General features: G+C 41.5%; 1 protein-coding gene across 3 annotated transcripts in view; it reads left to right on the top strand.

Moving 5' to 3' along the window:
* SPTSSB (serine palmitoyltransferase small subunit B) overlaps positions 1-12,446 on the top strand; it is an 82,932-nt gene extending 70,486 nt beyond the window's left edge. For all 3 annotated transcript variants that reach the window (XM_078665605.1, XM_078665604.1, XM_078665603.1), the window contains one exon: positions 10,618-12,446. In XM_078665605.1, coding sequence (XP_078521731.1) covers positions 10,638-10,880 — 243 coding nt within the window. In that variant the 5' untranslated portion in view covers positions 10,618-10,637 and the 3' untranslated portion in view covers positions 10,881-12,446. The remainder of the gene's footprint in view (positions 1-10,617) is intronic.
* The last annotated feature ends 7,675 nt before the right edge of the window (positions 12,447-20,121 follow it).

Raw genomic sequence — 20,121 nt, 5'->3', positions numbered from 1 at the left:
ATGAAATGACAAAAAAATCCATGGAGGCAATCGGAATTATGAATTTTGACTTTTTGAGTAGAAATGGGCCCAAAAAGCACAAGGCGCCAGTGGTGGTCAACAGTCGTGGTAGACCCAAACCTAGGCATAATTTGAGGCTCTGGACGAATACACTAACCAGGTTTGTCTTGGTCAAAATTGTTATCTTCTGACTTAATCCTTCAAGTCCCAATCCATCACAGGAGTGCACTTCCAAAGCCTCCCAGACCCTCAGGGAAGCCATTTACAGAATCAATGTGTCGGGCACAGGCCAACAGCAGGGTCTAGTCAGAGTCCAATTGCCGTTGGTTACTTCCAGGAAAAGGCCTGCAGGCTCAGTCCTCTTCTGATCTTGTGCAGGTCCAGAAAGTATTCTGTAATGGTTGCCTGGAGGTGCCACATTTTCACCTGGCACTAGCTAGTGGATGAGAATGACTTCTGAGCATAAAAGTTCCTGGTTCCAAACCTACCCACTTTGGGCTTTTTCAAGGTGACAAAAGTTTGTGGGGATATTAAAATTGGGGTCTGAAGGCTTGAAGTGTGGGTTAGATTGCACAATGGTAATTCTAATGTCCTCCCTCATCGAACACTAAAATCTAGTTTGAGGCCACTGTACCCACAATAAACCAGAGACCGAAGTCCTTCAGCAACCAGACAGTGGATCCACAAGAATTGTCTTGGCATTCTGGCCTTCTTATGGATGTACTCTGAACACGTGTTCCAGTACACATGGTGCATGATAAAGGTAACCAAGTCTAACCTAAATTTCATGAGGACCACTGCATTGTGGATTGTTTTTAAGACTTCGTTGATAACGTCCTCTTATTTTAGTTGAGGGTCTACATTGCAGCTTGATATTATATATCTTGTAGCCTGTCCATGCTTCTTGACTAGGCCAACTGGAGTAGGTTCAACTAACCAATCTGTGCCATAACTAGTGATGTGGCTAGTTTAATTCAATATTCTTTTTATAGTTCTAGTATATTATTGAAGTGCTGGGATATATCAAATATGGTTCCTTTATGACCGCAGTTATTTGCAAGTGTTGGGGAGCTGAATGATGAAATACTGCTTTGTTTGCTCACATTTTTGGTTAGGCCGCACCCAAGACTGATAACTATGTAAATGCAACCATGTTGCATTTTTCCCCCCTTGGGATTAACATTTTTGTTTTGTCACTATTGATGCATGTAAAACAAAATGCCTCACTCTGTAATGGACGTGATTTGAACACATGGTTCTCAGTTTTTAGTACATCACATTGGTAAATCAGTGTATTCTGCATCCTTCTGGAATTGTACTTGGGTTTTAAAGAGCTTAAATAGATAAAATATTGATATCGGTATTGATGGATCTGAATTTGTCTTCCTTTCTTTAAGTCAGTGAGTTGTCAGTGTTTAGGAGAAATACCCTAAGAGCTGTGACATACTAAAAATACATCATGTTTCTTTTCACGAAATGTGCTTATGCAAATTAGAAGAAAAAAGCATTTTAAATTGCCCCATTAATCCTTTACATAAAAGCTATTGTCCACTGGGTCATAAAACGATGGCCATGGTTGAGGAGCATTCAAACTGCTTGGCCTTTTTCAAGTTGGAAAATGAAGTTATATTTTATTTATTTTTTAGCTATTGCTGTGTCAATCACTGTAATGAGCTTGAATTTCAAATAGTTGTTGTGGAGTCATCTACTTTTCCCCCCACAATTTTTAGGAGTTGTATTGTGATTCCGATTTGACGATTTTGAAACGGTAGGGAATAATTGGCCAGTTATTGTCTAGAATTTCAGGGTCAGCTTTAAAAAAAAAATAAAAAAGATTTGGAGGCTTCTTAAGGCATTTTTGCATAAGTCACATGTAAAGGGGTGTACTGATGACTGGGGCAAGTGTTGGCACCCATTTATGGTTGAGTGCCAGAATTTAGAGTTACAAGATGCTTGGCATGGCATGATGAATAATTTTAAGTCTAAATGTTTCTGCCGAATTTCTAGTCACCACCTAGTTTGCAGTGGTTTGAAGGACGGCAGGCAGAGGGAAAGCTAGTTATATTCCCTCCAATTTTAGATTCACTGGAAATATGGCTTCTGTATTACGTATCCTGATCTAGGGTGTTTTTCAAGGCTTTGGTGATGGTTAGCATTTTGAGCACTACCCCGAATTAACTTGCAACACATTGTTGGAATTGGCATAGTATGCTCTTTTAACAGAATTATGATATCTTCTAATGTGTGTTTTGCTTCAAACTCTTACTGTGGCATGGTCATGTTAATTCAATTTTTCCTTCCTTTCAGTTTGTGTTACTAAGCTCCTTGTCCTACTGTTTGTGAGACACCTTGTGCCAGTATCGTGCTCCTTTCTTCTTGATGGTCCAACATTTGATTAGAATATATTGTGCCAAAGTGATATTACAGCATTTTATGCATTATTGGTGTCCTTGACTTACTTGTGCTAGTTACACCCCTTTGGAGAATATTGCATATGATATAGCAGTAGGTTTCATTTAATTGTTTTTGCATTTCCTGATCCCCGATAAGTGCAAATGTGGTTCATTGCAAGGGCCAAAGGTGTGTCATGTTTCTCTTATAAAAGAGAAACCTTGAATGCTGTGACCAAATTTAAGGTCTCATGTGCAAAGACATTTTTGCTATAATGTCCCCTGTGGTTCACAAAATCACAGGGTTTGCAAATGAAAACAGGAGTTCCTTCATGTACACAGCCCTTTTCCGAGTTGGAAAATTCTTTAAGACTTCTAAAAGGGCTTTTACAACCTTATGAGTCCCATATGGGAATGGGCAGCGATGCTTCCAGAGTTTATCACCCCTCTTCTGTTAGAAACATCCTGGTTCTCAATTATAGGAGATCTTAACTTGCATTTTGACGATCAGAAAAATGCTACGGTAGTTAACCTCCTAGCTGACCTTGAGTCTCTTAATGTTCATCTTCACAACACAGGCCCTACCCATTTAGCAGCCCCCAACAAGACCCTATTTTGGCTAACTTTGAAAACCTTGCATGTAAACCGGCACTCCCTTTAGTATGGTCTGACCATTACCTTACGGAATTTGAAATCAGATTACCCGATAACACAGTTTTACGTAAATCTGAAAACAGTCACTTTAGGAACTGGAAAAATCTGAATATAGAAAAATTGAATACACAGCTAAATAATTCTAGACCAGACATAAATCTAGATAATCTCAGCATTGGGGACCAACATAAAATTACCAATTGGCTGACAAAAGCGGGTGAGACAACTAATCCGCAAAAAAAGAAAAAAAATAATAACACGTACAGACCCTCAGTTCCCTGGTTCTCAGAAGAACTAAAAACAGAAAAGAGCAAATGCAAGACGTTGGAAAGGAAATGGAGGAAGGACTACGATACTGACTCAAAAAGACCTACAAAAAGGCGTTAAATGCATACCATTTATCATGTAAAATAACTAAAGGAGAGTATATTAAAATCACCATTCTAGTGGCACAAAATGACTCTAGAACACTATTCAAAGTGTTAAAAGACGTAGCGGGAGCCTCTACGCACCCAGAACCCCCAACGCTGTCCTCAACTCAATGCGATGGCCTGGCGATGTATTTCAATGAAAAAATAGCCAAAATCTACTCTGCTCTTGGTGCAGAAGATACCAACATCGTACCCTCTCTGATAAATCCTAAACAAAATGAGCTTGAGGAGCCGACTGCGATCCAGGAGAGAACCCTAACAACCTGGCAGCCTCTAGACCAACCCACGTTTTTAGAAACTCTCAACAGTATTAAATCAGGATCCCCTAAAGACCCAATGCCTGCGGTAATCTTGAAACAACTCGACCCGGACACTCTTAATATCATCAGAAACGTATTGAACGCATCAATAAGAGAAGCTGTAATACCAACCGAATGGAAGCATGCCATGGTAGTACCACTTTTGAAAAAAAACAACAGTGACCCGGAAATCTTCTCCAATTACAGACCGGTTTCACTACTCCCGATATTTTCAAAAATTTTGGAAAAAACATATTAACCGACAACTAGCAGAATTCATTAACTCCAACAATCTTCTTCATCCCTCACAATCTGGCTTCAGAGCAGGGCACTCAACAGAATCCACTTTATTAGGAGTAACAGAAACGATTTGTCAACAGCTTGACACGGGTGGGACGGTGGCACTCATTCTTTTAGATTTGAGTGCCGCCTTTGACACCATATCCCACAAGATGCTACTTGAAACCTTAGAGGGAATTGGGGTCAGAGGACTAGCTTTGGACCTGCTTGAGAATTTCTTAACAGAACGATCTTATCAGGTATTTTCCAAAAACAACACCTCCAAAACCTTGCCCTCCCTACATGGAGTTCCACAGGGGTCTATCCTTAGCCCACTCCTATTCAATATTTACATCACCCCACTAGCGAGTATCGCAGAGAAATTTGGCCTCACCATTTTTTCATATGCAGATGATACTCAATTAGTATTTTCCTTATCAACTACCGACAATGGCAACACCTCCTCCCTACGTTTAGGGCTTCAGAATATAGCTAAGTGGATGCACTCCAAGAAGTTAAAACTAAATGGTGACAAAACGGAACTATTAATCTTTGGAGAGCACAAAGAGCTTTGCGGACAAACACACTGGCCAACAGAAATGGGTCCCCCACCAATAGCAGTTCCCTCAGCTAGGAACCTAGGAATACTGCTTGACAATAAATTGACTATGCGGGATCATGTAGCTAAAACAGCATCAGTCTGCTTCGCCATCTTAAAATGGCTAAGAAACATCCTATGGCAACTTCCTGTAGGCGCACAAAGAACGGTAGTGCAGGCCCTGATTGGGTCAAGGATGGATTATGGTAACATTCTCCTCCTTGGCTCCAACAAAGAAATCTTACGACGTCTACAGGTCGTCCAAAATTCGACAGCAAGGATACTATTGAATCTACCAAGGAGGGCGCATGTCTCTGAACATCTTCGCAAACTCCATTGGCTCAAAATAGCCAACAGAACCAAGTTCAAAGCATTATGCTATATGTTTAAGATAAACACTGGAGAAGCACCAGCGTATCTATGTAAACGAGTCCAAAGATACATCCCTACCCGTAATCTCAGATCAACCCACTTCACGAAATTCGTGATTCCGAGAGTTAAACGAGCACGAATGGGCGGACGCTCCTTCGGACATCTGGCACCAACTCTATGGAACTCTATTCCACTAGGATTACGACTGGAACCTAACTTCAGGACCTTTCGTAAAAATATCAAGACATGGCTATTCGACCAAGATTAAGACCCTGTTTCATTCCACTCGGTACTGATTAACTTCCAAGGCGCCGGGAAACCCTCTGGGTAGCTGTTGCGCCATACAAATGGATTAAATAAAATAAATAGTGTGAATGGATCGCTGCCTACCTATTTATGAGTCAGAGAGACATTTTTCAATGGTTTGTGGTCCCAATTGCAGTTGCGAAAAATTGATGCGATATTTCCACTTCAAAGGGGGTGATATCTGATTTACAAAGATGGAGGTGTCCCCTTTGGCCCCTTCCCTTTTGTGAATCTCAGAAAAGTTTTAGAGCTTTATAGCAGAGGGAGTTTGAAATGCAGTCCAGTTTCTTTTAAAGAAAACAGTCTGCATCTTTTTGCATGGGTTAGCAAATATCTACATGCCGAATGAATATTCATTAGGTAGGTTGTTCTGTGCCCTACCTCCCAACCCCTCAATTTAATATTTTGTGAAAGGACTTACTTGCATATACGTTGGTTTACAAAATCCGAATTGATGAAAAAAAATACTCCATATTGAACCACTTTTTATGGAACAATTTCTTTTTTTTTATTCGAGTTTGAGAAAAAAAGGAAAGCAAGCCTGCGGCAGTACACAGCTATATGCCTACAACCACATTGGCCGCCAGCGTATTTTTGCATAAAAAATCCTAGGTACACAGCTTTAGTGCCTACAACCCGGAGGCTGGCAGTGTTAATTGGACTGCAGAAACATATCTATTTACAAAACACATAATAGGAGCATAAAACGGGGAAAACTAACCCCGCCCCATTCCGCCCTCCCATCCCCAAACGACTAAAGGAAAAAACGGGGGAACCTACACCAAAGACATGGCTGGTCCATGTATTAATGTATGCACCCATCACTCAGTCCTCATCTGGACTCTGCCCTATCATCTACGGGATGTACTCGTCCTCTCGGTCTCTGCGATCAGATTTCAACCACTTTTTAAAATCGATTTTTAGTCCATGCATCCCTTGGACTTTTATTATGTGTGAAGATTAAGTTCAGAGTGCCTCCGCCATGTAAATGTAGGCCTTGATCAGTTTGTTGAAGCTCAAGGCTTCTATATTCTCCCCTGACCACCTGGCATTTCATTTTTATTGGTGGCCACCCGGTGACTTCCCTCATTCAGTTATTTTTTCTGAGCCAGTTTTTCTAGTTGAAATGCCTGCTGAAGGATCCTGTTCAGAAATTAGTTGTAATCTGATATTCAGTAGATGGCTTTCGTCAACTGCTGTACATCTTGCAACTAAACACTTGAAGGATTTGTGTTCTGTAATCTTAATCTTAGTACATGATATTATTTTGTGCATGCTACAGCTAGAGTGTGTATCCCTTATCATTCAGCACCTTTACCTCACCGTCTTTATCACACAGGTAAGTAGCATGCAGACCATTTTAGGTACCTAGCATATAGGGTTCAGGGATGGGCATGGATAAAGGGTAGCAGGTTTTTTTTTTAACTTTCATGCACGGAAAAGGGTAAGGGATAGTAAGGGATTGAGGTTCTAGGATAAGTAAGTGGGTTTTAGGGTTCAAGGATTGGTACGGTGTTTTAAGGATTCAGGGATGGCTAGGAGTATGTGGAAAACAGTTTTAGGGTTCAGAAAGGTACTTGGAAGGGATAGTAAGAGGATTTTAGGGATTACAGGCAGATTGCTAAGGGGAGGCAAGGGGTTTATGAAAGGGGTTAGGTGTGTTAATCCCCAAACAGAAAATGGTACAATTCTTGTAATATTTTATATTTAATACAAACGTGTGTGTGTGTGTGTGTGTGTGTGTGTGTGTGTGTGTGTGTGTGTGTGTGTATATATATATATATATATATATATATATATATATATATATATATATATATATATATATATATATATATATATATATATACATACTTTATTAGGTGCGGGACTGATTGTATAGTGACTGATTAAGGGTATCTTACTGAATGCATGGGTTAGTGAGTAAACTGTAAACGTCTGTAGCAGTCTGTCAGTTGGTGTATAAGCAGCTGCATGGGTTGGTGAGTAGCTACATGACTGTCTATATGGGTTATTGATTGGTTGTCTGAGTAGCTGTATGGGTGCCTGAGTGTCTTTGTGTGTGGGTGGGGGATGGGTGACTCTGTGCATAGATGTGTGAGTGGGTGATTCACTGGGTTTATGGGTTCAAGAGTGCATCTGTGAAGGGCTGTAAGGTTGGGTGAGTGTGAGTATGGGTGTGTTGGGGAGTAAATGGATGTCTCAGTGGTATATGTGTTAGTAACTACATATGTGTAAGGCAGTATATGAGAGTGTTAGAGTATATAAATGACTATACATGAGAGTGATTGTGAGAGTGGCTGTATGGATGAGTGTGTGCTTGTATCAGTGATTGTATAAGAGAGTAATTATGTGTTAGTATTTGTATAAATAAGTGAGGTGGTCTGTGTATAACTGTATAGGTTAGTAAATGGGTGGGATTGATTCTCTGCATGACTGAGTAGGTGTGTGAGTAAGTCTATGGATGAGTGGCGGTGTGCGAGTGTATGTATAGGTGTATGAGTGTATATAACAGTGCTGTATTGATGAGTAACTGCATGTATGAGTTACTGTATGGGTGAATGAGTGGATGTGTGTGTGTGTAGACCTAGGAATCACCGAGCGGGTATGTACTAACTGCTATTGGTCTGTCTATGCTTTCGATATTGGTAGTCTGTATTTTAGAGTGGTTTTATTAGGGTGTAAGGAGGTGCATCAGATTGTCACATGGATGATGTAATCAGTGATGTCACTGCCCTCGCGCCTATTTAAGTAAAGTCCCGGGGGTGGTGATCCCCGGGGCTTGGGGGGGACTAGGAGGCCCCCCCACAGATTAATAAACCAGCCCTGGGGAGGTGGCAGTCCCCGGAGCTGCGGAGGGCCGTGTGCCCTCTAGCATATAATTTGCATAGCCCAGAGGAGATGGGGGTCCCCGGGGCTGGGGTAGCCCCTGCGGGCCACTGTGATATAATTGTGGCATTCCCCCGGAACCTGGCACACCCGTGGACTCATTCCGCACTTCTTTTTTTTTTCTTTTTTTTTTCTTTTTTTTTGTCTTGGCCGAATTTGGCCGATTTAAAAAAATATATAAAAAATGCTGAGCAGGCCTAGGGGTCAGGGTGTTTCTACCCCGCCCCCTTTTCTTGTTTTTTTAATGTCTTTTTCACTGCTTTCTTGTGACTCGGTTACCGAGTCACAAGATAGCTGCCAACACTTCCTGGTTTGGAGTGTTGACAGCCAATAGGAGTGAAGCTCGTGCCCGGGAGGGTTCGCAAACCCTCCTCGGTGCTCAGATATCAAAACTTTTCTTTTTCCAATTTCTCTGAAACTACTGAACGGATTTACACCATTTAACAAAAAGGCTCTTTCTGAACCAAGACCTACTTTTTTGCCAAATTTGGTGCAGTTCCGTTCAGCAGTTCGGGCTGTAGCTTTGTCTAAAGTTATAGTTCAAAAAAACGGGGTGACCCTGTGTCCCTCAGAACCTGGGTAGTTAGACGATTAAGAGAAATTGGTTCTGTCGGGTAGAACTAACATTAATTCTGGGTACAGTAAATGTAATATGAGGTATGCTCTCTGACACACATAACAGTACTCAATTAATTAGTTCTGTACTCAAGCGTTTATCTGAATTGGTTCATTTCATTATGAGCAATATAGTTATTACAAAAAAGACCGTGAAATTCAATATATGCAAAAAGTTTTGAGTGACAATTGTGCATAGTGAAAATAGTGACAAAGTGAACGATATGTACATTGTCAACAGGGTCCTATATACAAATATTTCTTTCTGAAAGGCCAGAGATTGATTTGAATCCAGAAGTTTCTTCCCTAGTGAATGCATTCATTTTTGCTGCAGATGGGCGAGACTTCGCTCCGTCCATCCGCCCTTGCACCGTCAACTCGGGTACTCGCCAACTATTAGCAGACCATTAGCCAATGGGCCATCATGGTCAGCTTTAACTTTTCCCCAGTATTGCACAACAGGTACCAGTGGTTGGTGCTTTGTCCTTTTGGGACCTAGGTTTTACTGAAAGCTTCTTAAAATTCATAACTCCGGTTCTACTGATGGAATATTTATTTTTGCTTTGGCCTCAAATTATTTATTACATTGTACTCTATTTTTCTAAATTTGTGAGGGATTTTTTTAATGTTGCATTTACACTTAATTGTTGTTTGTGTACAGTATAAATACTTACCACTGTTTACGTTAAGCCTTACTGCTTTTGTGCCAAGCTAGCGGAGGGTTAAGCACAGGTTAATTTAGTGACTTTTGTGTTTCACCCTGGCAAGGATTGTGGTTGTTGCTTCATAATGGTTTTCACTATAAATTAAATATTTAATATGGACTGCACTATCTGTTGGAATATTTTCTGTTATAATTAAATATCCATAATCTACTATTTGATATCTACATTTATTGCTTTTTAAGGAAGCCTATTATTTTGAATTACATGTTTGATTGCCCCTGAATTTCATTGTTTTTTTATTGCGTGGTAAACGTTTTCTTTAATTTCATCACTGTACTTGATTTTTGATCTTGATTTGTGCATTTAAATTCATTAAAATAAATATTGGCTTACCTACTTTGCTAAGAATTTCCTGAGTGAACCAATTATTGATGTACTAAAATTACTCTGGTTCATATGGTTATTGGATTGAACCTGTTTATTGTTGTAGTTGGTTGTACATGTGGTGGAACCATTTTTTGAATCTTTCAGACTTGCACCTTTATTTCAATGTTATCTGTTTAATTCCTTTGCTCGGTACAGCATATATTGGAAAGTGCTACCCTTGGATTGTTAAAGGGGCTCCAGATGGTAGAGAAATTTCTATAATTAAAACTGAGGCTGCTTCCATTATAAGCATATTACCCCAGTTGTACTCAGACATTGCAGTTAAAGCTCTGTAAAGCTGTGAACCCTGGTACCTATTCAGTCCAGCTTTAGGAATGTGTAATATTATAATGGTACCAGTTCCTGTTTGCGCATTTATGGAAAGCACCACAGATTCCTGGCTGGAAAGACTTCAAAGCAGTGTCCAGATGTTGAACTCCCTCTTGCTTTTGATTCCTATCTTATTGCTTTGATGTCAACATTTCATTCAAGCTCTTTTGCAAATTCAGTAGCGCATTCTTCATCTAGCCAGGAATGTTTGCTGCTTTTGTGATAGTATGTTTTTTATGGAGAAAAGTGATTTTAAAATTAATTGGTAGTTAATGTCAATTACCATTTATCTATTTTAGTCACTTGTACTGGGTATGTCATAGAAGCCAATTTTAATTGTAATGTTTTTGTTTTGGCATTTAGGATCTTCCCTCTTGCACAAAATGGATGTGAAGCACATGAAGGAATACCTGTCCTGGCTTTACTACCAGTACCTACTGATTACATGCAGCTATGTCTTGGAGCCGTGGGAACAAAACATTTTCAACACTGTGTTGTTGACGGCCATCGCCATGGTTGTATACACATCTTATGTCTTCATTCCCATCCATGTCCGGCTTGCTTTGGAGTTCTTTTCAAGCATATGTGGAGGCCAGCATGAAAGTACTGTTGCTCTCATAAACTGAACCATGGCTACTCACACCGAGATTGTTCTCCTGTGAAATGTTGAGAACGCCTGACCTACATGCACTGCTTGGAAAATGGTTTTCTCCTGCTTTTTCCCTTTTGTAGCTGGATGATTGACAAATTTTCAAATATGCATGAACAGCAGAGACTACAATCGCAAAGTAACCTGTTTGCATTTGGTACTGACAATGGGACTTCTGCTTCTTGAATGCACTGAAAACACAATTTATGTAGTTGTAAGTTCCTCTGTTGGGCTATGTGCATGTACACTTCCATAGCATTCCGTCAAGGAGTTTAAGTATCATCAACTGGGAATCCATATTTGTCAGACTTGCCTTTTGTTGTAGAGCTTTTTGACCCTTGCTGGTTCACTGCATATGATTTTATTGCTTGGTTTCAGAGAGGACAATGCCAGCTAAACCAGCTTTTCATCTACAAAACATACCAGTTTATTATTACACATTTTTGTGTTGTGAAAATAATTTGGAAATTGAATTCTTGCCTCTGACAGTTCCCTGATGTTCACCAAATAGTTCAGAATTGTCTTCCACTGGGTTCATAACTGTAACTATGCAAAGTAAATCAAAACATTTTACCCAAGCTTTCTTAATATAGTGGTTATGATGGTTCTGGTGCTAATTAAGAAACGTAGGTGAAGTAGATGACACCAATTCTGGAGACCACGGGGAGAATGAACAAGATGATTTTTTGACAGATGTCTTATTGGTACCAGTACAGGCGCACCTGATGGAGGACAGTATCTCCCATGTAAAATTGCATTTGTGATCTGTACATAATGTGATGACCATAACCAGATTAAGCACAGTTTGCACAGAGTATATTGAAGCACAATGTTACACGAGTGCTTGCAGTACTCTGCCAATCTTTTATACCTTTGTTGTCTTGGGCACAGTGTTAAAGTACTGTTACAAAGTTCAATTGCTGGCCCATTTTCAAGAGATATTTTTAAAAAGGTACCCTTTTACAGAACACACATGCCATTGTGTACTTTTCTACCAAATAAAAACATCCTGACGAGTATATCTACTGTAATCAAGGTATATTTAAATCGGATATTAGCAGCCAATTTGTTTGGACTGCGCGTGAAGTCATTAAAATAAATGTTATTTTTTTATTGAAAATATATGGATTAATAATTGTTAAACGTGTTGTGGTGGAATCTTTGAAATGGCTTAGTTTGTATAGCAGGGATATTTATTAAAATGCCATTGGAAAAGTCCATAACTTTTATTGTAATGCTAAATCAAATGTGAATGTCAAATAGTAAAGCTTGTACTATGTTCTCTTTTAGTAGACTGGATGTTAGTGCAAATGCATCATATATATATATATATATATATTGTGCGTGGCCTTTACTTAATTACTTGTTATCTATACGCAAAATAAAATATGTTCGGTGAGGGACTCACAAATAACATTGTAAAGTTCCCATTGTTTCTGTGAAAACGAAGTTGATCTTGGGAGAAAAAAGTATGAACAGGATCTAAATGTAGATCTACATGCATGCAGTTTTACTGAAACAAATAAAGTATTTATCAGTTGTTTACCAAGTAAAAAGTTTCCTTTTATTACAGTAGTTAATGACAGAACAGCGACAGGTCGATGTGTAGGTCAATTATACAGCAGAAGTATCACAAATTGTTATATCATAACTTTTCCAATTGCTTAAAAACAATATTTCTCAGGTATGTAACTTTGTGAAATACTTTGCAGCTTTGTTTTCATTCAGCATTTATTTATCTTCTTTCAGAACTGGTTACTGTAGTTGTTTGGATACCTTTTTCCACTGAAAAAGTACCTTCTCAAAAGAAACTTACAAGCCATTTTTTGTCAGCTGCTGGAAAAGAATATTGTGCATCAAACTTACATTTCATGATTTTAAAATTTCACTTACTTAGAATGCAAATTCACCATTCAGCAGATATCCGATCATCGTTTGGGGCTGCTGAAAAGAACAGGGATGTGGAGTATTACAGAAATCGGGGTGATTTAAAGTGGAGGGAGCACCTGCACATTTGTCAGTTGTGGGTATTCACAAACATTTTAGTTGATAGTTTCCGTCTTGAAACCGCAGGTGAAAACCTTGTGAGGAAGGTAGGAGTAAGTGGCAATCCTGGGCGTGAACTGTAAGGCAACAAACCCATATTTTAGTGTGATATATAGGTAAGGGTTTCTTCAGAGACATTCAAGTAGAGAAATTAAAATATATGCAAATGTACATGATATTGTCATACCGATGTTTCTTCTAGCGTAACGTCTGTGAGTATCTTTTTGGCAGTAAGAGTACTCCTAGAAGTCTGAAATTCTCTCCAGAGCAGAATAAAAATGATTGTACTAGATTTCTTGCTCTATGCAAGTAAGTTGAGGACAGCATTGAGCTACTTTATTTTTCAGTGGCTAATTGTCCATGAATTGCAATTAATTTGTGGGATCGAACGCTAGTATTTTATTGTCTGGGTTATGAATGTCTGATTTTTTTTTTATTTTCTTTTACTGTTTTTCATAATGTCTAACTACCAGTGCTAGAGAAAGTTGTATACATTTGGCACCAATGATAATTACCCACGTTTAGAACCCATATGGCCCGATCTCATACAAACTAACAAATATAAATTAACATTGATAAATAAGAGGCATATATTTCATACTGCTCAGTCACAAAATAATTATGTTTCTTAAAGCAATGTTTATATTTTCTATTCCAGTTTAACCCCTCCCATGCTCGTGACGGAACCGTTCCGTCATGAGCCTCGGGTGGGCTGTGCTGGTGACGGAACAGTTCCGTCACGGCCCCGCCGCCGCACCTGCGCGGCACTGATTTCGCGCCTGCGCGGCGTGTTCTATTGAGCGGGCGGGGCCATGACGGAACCGTTCCGTCACAATCACAGCTCACCCGCGTGCTGTGACGGAGCGGTTACATCATGAGCACGGGACCGCCACGCCGCAGCCCCGCCCCCTTAGCGCTGCGGCGGAATAGCCGCCGCAGCGAAGGGGTTAAAACCGAACGATGGCACCAAGGGGTCATTTTTTAATCTCCAAAATATTGTTACAATATGATTTGAAATGAATTGCATATATAGTTTTGTGATCTTTTCAAACACACATTTATTTTAAAAAGGATCCAGCTGTTATTGATTGAAGGTATTTTAGGTGAAAAACAAAAGAAACCACAACTTGCTTCAACTTGCCTGGGGGTGCTGAGCTGCCAGAACTTCACCTCGGACTCCGTTGGTTTCCCTCCCACCGCCGCTCGAGTCCACCTCGCGGCCGCCGAGCGGAGGGAAACTACATTGCCCAGACTGCCCAGCGACCCGGAAAAACATCTCTGGGGTCACCGCGCCCGGAGGCGCTTGAAATTGCCGCCGTCCTCGGTGGAGCGGGTGTCTTGCCACAACTTGCTTCAACTTGCCTGGGGGTGCTGAGCTGCCAGAACTTCACCTCGGACTCCGTTGGTTTCCCTCCCGCCGCCGCTCGAGTCCACCTCGCGGCCGCCGAGCGGAGGGAAACTACATTGCCCAGACTGCCCAGCGACCCGGAAAAACATCTCTGGGGTCACCGCACCCGGAGGCGCTTGAAATTGCCGCCGTCCTCGGTGGAGCGGGTGTCTTGCCACAACTTGCTTCAACTTGCCTGGGGGTGCTGAGCTGCCAGAACTTCACCTCGGACTCCGTTGGTTTCCCTCCCGCCGCCGCTCGAGTCCACCTCGCGGCCGCCGAGCGGAGGGAAACTACATTGCCCAGACTGCCCAGCGACCCGGAAAAACATCTCTGGGGTCACCGCGCCCGGAGGCGCTTGAAATTGCCGCCGTCCTCGGTGGAGCGGGTGTCTTGCCACAACTTGCTTCAACTTGCCTGGGGGTGCTGAGCTGCCAGAACTTCACCTCGGACTCCGTTGGTTTCCCTCCCGCCGCCGCTCGAGTCCACCTCGCGGCCGCCGAGCGGAGGGAAACTACATTGCCCAGACTGCCCAGCGACCCGGAAAAACATCTCTGGGGTCACCGCGCCCGGAGGCGCTTGAAATTGCCGCCGTCCTCCGCGTCGCGGGACGCCCGGACGAAGCCCGGACAAAGGGCGGACAGTCTAAGACAGTCCAAGACTGGCCACGACTAGACTGGACCAGGACTCTAATATCATCAGTACCGTGAGTCACCTGCCTCTGTTCTCTACTGCTATCGACTGTCTACAGACGTACGGGTAACATTTTGCCCGTAGCACTTACAATCGTGTTGAAATATGTCGAAACAGAAAACACCCAACACTCCTGCCAATACTATGGACAATTATTTAGTACACAGGGTGGCAAAAATAAATAGTGAACGGAGGTCCTCCTTGGGGCTTAATGACTCTTCTCCTTGTTCCCAAAGAGAAGCTTTAGATCTAATTGATCTGGATCTTGAAGCAATGAATATAATAGATACTCAAAATGCTGAAAATAATGATTGCTCAGTATTAAATGCTTCTATAAATGTCTTATATCCAGATATAAATGTCGACCTACTAACGGGGGAGGAGCTACATATGCCCTGCAATGACTTAGAGATAGTTGAAGAGAGCATCTCTTCGCCAACGCCAGTCCCTGCCCCAAGAGTGACTAAAAGGTCCACTAAGGTCCCCCCCAAAAGACTAGGGCTACGGTCCAGTAGCAAAAAACCTGCAACCCCCCCCCAAAATTAAACACAAAAATGTTACTGATGAAATAAGGGAGGAAGGGAGCAGCACAATAGACTTGGAAGAGTTGTTATCAAACAAGTTTATGGGTATGTTAGAAACCAAGATATCACGTATAATCAAGCCGCTCATATCCAAAATAGACCATTTGTCCGATAAAGTTCACAAACTGGAGACCCTCTTAAAAATCACAAATGATAACATGGGTGAAATTCCAAACTTAATCATGAATAAGATAGATGAAAAACAGGTGATTATGACTGATAATTTAAAAGCAATACCCGTTCCAACTCAGACAGGTGTAACCAGTGTTAGAAATGATCTTAGTAACCCCACAGTTGTAGTACCTCTGACAACCCAAGGGAATGTTTTAACACCTAATCCCCTTTTAGAATTAAACCCTGTAGAATTGATAGTGGAAGCCTCTCCCCTGGTTTTAGTACTTGCTAATGTCCCACTGCTGGAAAAAGACCAGATTGAGACTCCGGACTCCCTTCTAAATAAATCTTTGCAGTGGTTAGGTAATAACATGCAAATATCTCCATGGGGTAAAGAAAAGCTGTCCGAAGATCTCCTAACAGCAAGAAGAGTAAAGTGGATAGGGACTAAACCAAAGAAATTTGCGGGGGATTGTGTGGTATTAAACCTCAAGGGCCCAGATGTATTACCAGACATTCTGCTTAATATTTTTCCACCACAACGTAGAATGGCAGAAATAATCCCACTAACGTTGGATTTCTTTTATAGCAGAAGAGGCTTAGTGGCAAAGCCAAGTATCCTAAGGACTAAGTGGTCAGTAGTTGGAACTAGAAGGGCTAGGGGTGGACAAAGTTGTGATTGGGGGCTAAATTTGGAAAACTGCTACTCGGCTTTATCCGATTTAAATGAATGTGATTGACTCACAAGCTGTGATAGGCCGATGTTGCAGAAGTATGTAAGCAGAGGAAATATGATATGCACCAACTTGGCGAATCAAATTATGGATAAACAGAAACCACCCCATATGGTATGCGAAAACCCTGCTCTTGAAGAGCCAAAAATAGTTACAGAGGGTATTGCTTGTATTGCAGAGGTGACAGAGACCAAGGTTACATCAAAGAAGGGAAAAATAGTAATAACAGAAAGTCAAGCAATTGCAAGCAAATTTGAAAATGGCCAGTTAGTGCCCCAACAAGAATCTACCTTACTATCCCTTGTATCTTGGAATATTGCAGGCATAGCAAGTAAGATAACCACATTGGAATGGGTTGAATTCATTGACCAACATGATATCATCATGCTGCAAGAAACATGGTCACTTGTTCCAACCTTTAGAGAGGGGTATCTAAATTTCCATATCCCAGCAACTAGAAATCTTCTGGGACGTCCCTCTGGAGGTTTGTTAATTTGGATAAGCCAGTCCTTGAATTGTACCATAAAACAATTATCCATACCATCTAATGATATTATGGCGCTCATCGTTAGATGGGATAATGGTCAAGAGCTTACCCTGTTTAATGTCTACGCCAGGGGAGTGGCTAGTGGCAATTTCTCAAATACTGTAACAATCTTAGAGCAGAATATTGAAATGTTATCACCACAAAGCCAAATAATAGTGGGCGGTGATTTCAACGCCACCTTTGAGCCCCTGGGTGAAGAGGACAGGATCTTGTCTGAGGAAGAGGAGGACAAGTGGGGAATACCGCAGCTGGAGTTGCCAGCCATTAAAAAATGGAGTAGTGTGGCAATCCAGCTAAAAAGTCTCTGTCTAGCTAGAGGCTTGAGGGCGGCAAATGGGCGCTCTCCTTCCGACCAAAAAGGAAATAATACGTTTGACAATGGTCGATCAACTAGCAGAATTGATTACATACTTCTAGACGTAAGGATCTGGAGTAAAATGCTAGATATGGTTGTAGAAGATAGACTAGAAAGCGATCACAACCCCCTGCGATTGACATTCTATTCCCACTACGAGTCTATAGTGCAAACCAATAACATTGGAATGGTGACGCAGCATGTAGCATGTTCGAATAACCTACGCCATCTCGAATGGAGAATGCTGATAGAGGACACAGCAAAATTAGAGGTACTTAAAAAACTGGTAGTCGATGAAGTAAATATCATCAAGTCTCATCAAGGGAAGCCCAACTTCCAAGACTACGTGATGGAGGCCCATGATAACCTCTTCTCTAAAATACAAAGTTTTTTCACCAAAAGAGCAGATCCCTGTAAAGTGGAAAAAATTCCCCCAAGGCAAGGTTGGTATGACAAGACTTGCAGGGTGGCACGACACAACCTAAGCCTGGAACTGAAAACAGGCAATGCAATAGCAATTAGGAGGGCGAGAGATGTATACAGACAAACCCAAAAACAGGCCAGGAAACGCTGGGATGAAGAAGGTTGGCTGGACTTGAAGGAGGCCTGTGCAGCAAGGGATTCTAAGCGTTTCTGGGCTATAGTAAAATGGGAGAGGGGAGGAATAGCTGCCCAGCCACAAAATAACGTTGCCACAAATAAATGGATAGAGTTTTTTAAACCACAGTATGCCTGTAACCCTGCCCACATTTCTGATCAACCCCCCCCATCCACCTTTTTCAAAAGCCAAATATTTGACGAGAAGGATGTGAGCAAAGCGTTGGATTGTATAGCGGGGGGAAAGCGCCAGGCATGGATGGCATCCCGGCCGATGTATTTCTATCGGACCGGATTGCCTGGTGTTCTTACTTTAAAATGTTGGCAAATGCTGTGGCGATGGGAGGGGAAGTGCCCCATTCATGGAAGGGAGCAGAAATAATCCCCATATTCAAAAAAGGAGATAAAACATTAGCCCAAAATTATAGACCCATCAGTCTTATAGACACAGCGCAAAAACTGATGGGGCGCTTAGTCCAGAATAAGCTGCAGCAATGGATCGACGAAAAGAACATATTGTCCCCTTACCAGGCAGGGTTCCGGCCACTGACTAGTAGTGTTGACCAAGTTCTCTACTTTATAACCATCTATTGGAGAAATGTCACACTTAAAAAGGGCTTGTTGTATGCTGTCTTTGTGGACTGAAAAGCAGCCTTCGATTTAGTCCCTAGAGAAAAACTGTGGCAGACCCTGGCCGATGTAGGTCTAAGCCAAGAACTCCTCACCCTCCTAGTTCGCCTCCATGATCATAATTTTGCTAAAATCAGATGGGGCAAGCAAGGAGAAGTCACAGATTCTTTTCCAGTAGAACGAGGAGTAAGGCAAGGGTGCGTCCTAGCACCAACACTATTTTCAATCTACATAAACGGAATTGTTGCCCATTTAATGAAATCCCCAAGCGATGCTCCAATCATAGCAGGCTCCCACGTCCCTGTCCTAATGTTTGCGGACGACACGCTCTTACTTTCACGCACCCCGAGCGGTCTCCAAAAAGTGGTTGATGCCTTTGGCGAATTCTGTGATAGTAGGGGCCTTGAATTGAATACCACCAAAACCAAATTCATGTGCCTAAACTATCAGTCCTCTTTCAAAGGTGTAATTAAATACAAAGGTACCCCTTTAGAGAAAGTGGATGCTTTTACTTATTTAGGCATCACCCTTCAGGGAAACATGAAGTGGAAATCGCATATTAACAAGACATTGTTGAAGTTTAACCAGCTTGCTGGCGCAGTTGCCTTAAAACATCGCAAATCGTTAACAAAGCCGGTTAACTGTGCACTTGAAATATACAATATGAAAGTATTAGGCGCCTGCTTATATGGATCTGAATTATGGGGGTTTTCAAACTTGGGAGAGTTGGGACGTGCGGAAAACAGATTCCTACGAGGGCTTGTTATGGTTCCCCAAAGCACACCCACAATTCCGTTGAAACTGGACCTTGGTAGGAAAAATATCGAGGATATAGCCAGACTACGGCCACTCCTATACTGGAGACGTTTGATGGTCACCCCAGAGCTGAGCCATTATGCTGCAGCTCTGGAAGATGTTGTTGAGTTCGATCGTTTTCATTGTATTGAATGGCTAAAAGAACTACGGGGGCTTCTTGCATTGTTAAAGCTGGAACACCTCTGGGGCAACCATGATGGGGCTAGCTTCCCTTCGAAAGCGAAATTGAAAGAATTATACTGGGAGATGGTCTATGTAACAATGTTCTGTAAAGGTTCCCAATCAAAACGGACAACTCGCTTTTGTGACATTAAAATGTATCCATCATGTGAAGCATATTGGGACATAATAGATCGACCACATGATAGGAAACTATACTTTCAATTTCGTATAGGAACTTTACCAGTGAATGCATTTAAAAAACACTGGTCTCCAATGTGGGATGATCATTGCTATTATTGTAAAGATCAAATAGAGCACATTTCCCATTTGTTGTTCTGTTGCCCATTATATGCTAGCCCTAGACGTAAATGGCTGAAGCCAGTGTGCCTAAATATCGGCACCCGTAGCCAATCGACAGCCCTCAGAATACTTGAATCTGATTGTTCCACACCATTTGTTGTTGCCGTAGCTAAATTTCTTGCCTGGGCATGGACAATTCGCACAAGCACTTTAAAGTCAAATGTAAATGAAATAGTGTTGCCCTAATCTAACT

The sequence above is a fragment of the Lissotriton helveticus genome, chromosome 11, assembly GCF_964261635.1.
Source record: "Lissotriton helveticus chromosome 11, aLisHel1.1, whole genome shotgun sequence".
NCBI classification, from domain to species: domain Eukaryota; kingdom Metazoa; phylum Chordata; class Amphibia; order Caudata; family Salamandridae; genus Lissotriton; species Lissotriton helveticus.
The sequence above is the reverse complement of the archived record's forward strand: the minus strand, read 5'-3'. Positions and strand labels throughout refer to the sequence as shown.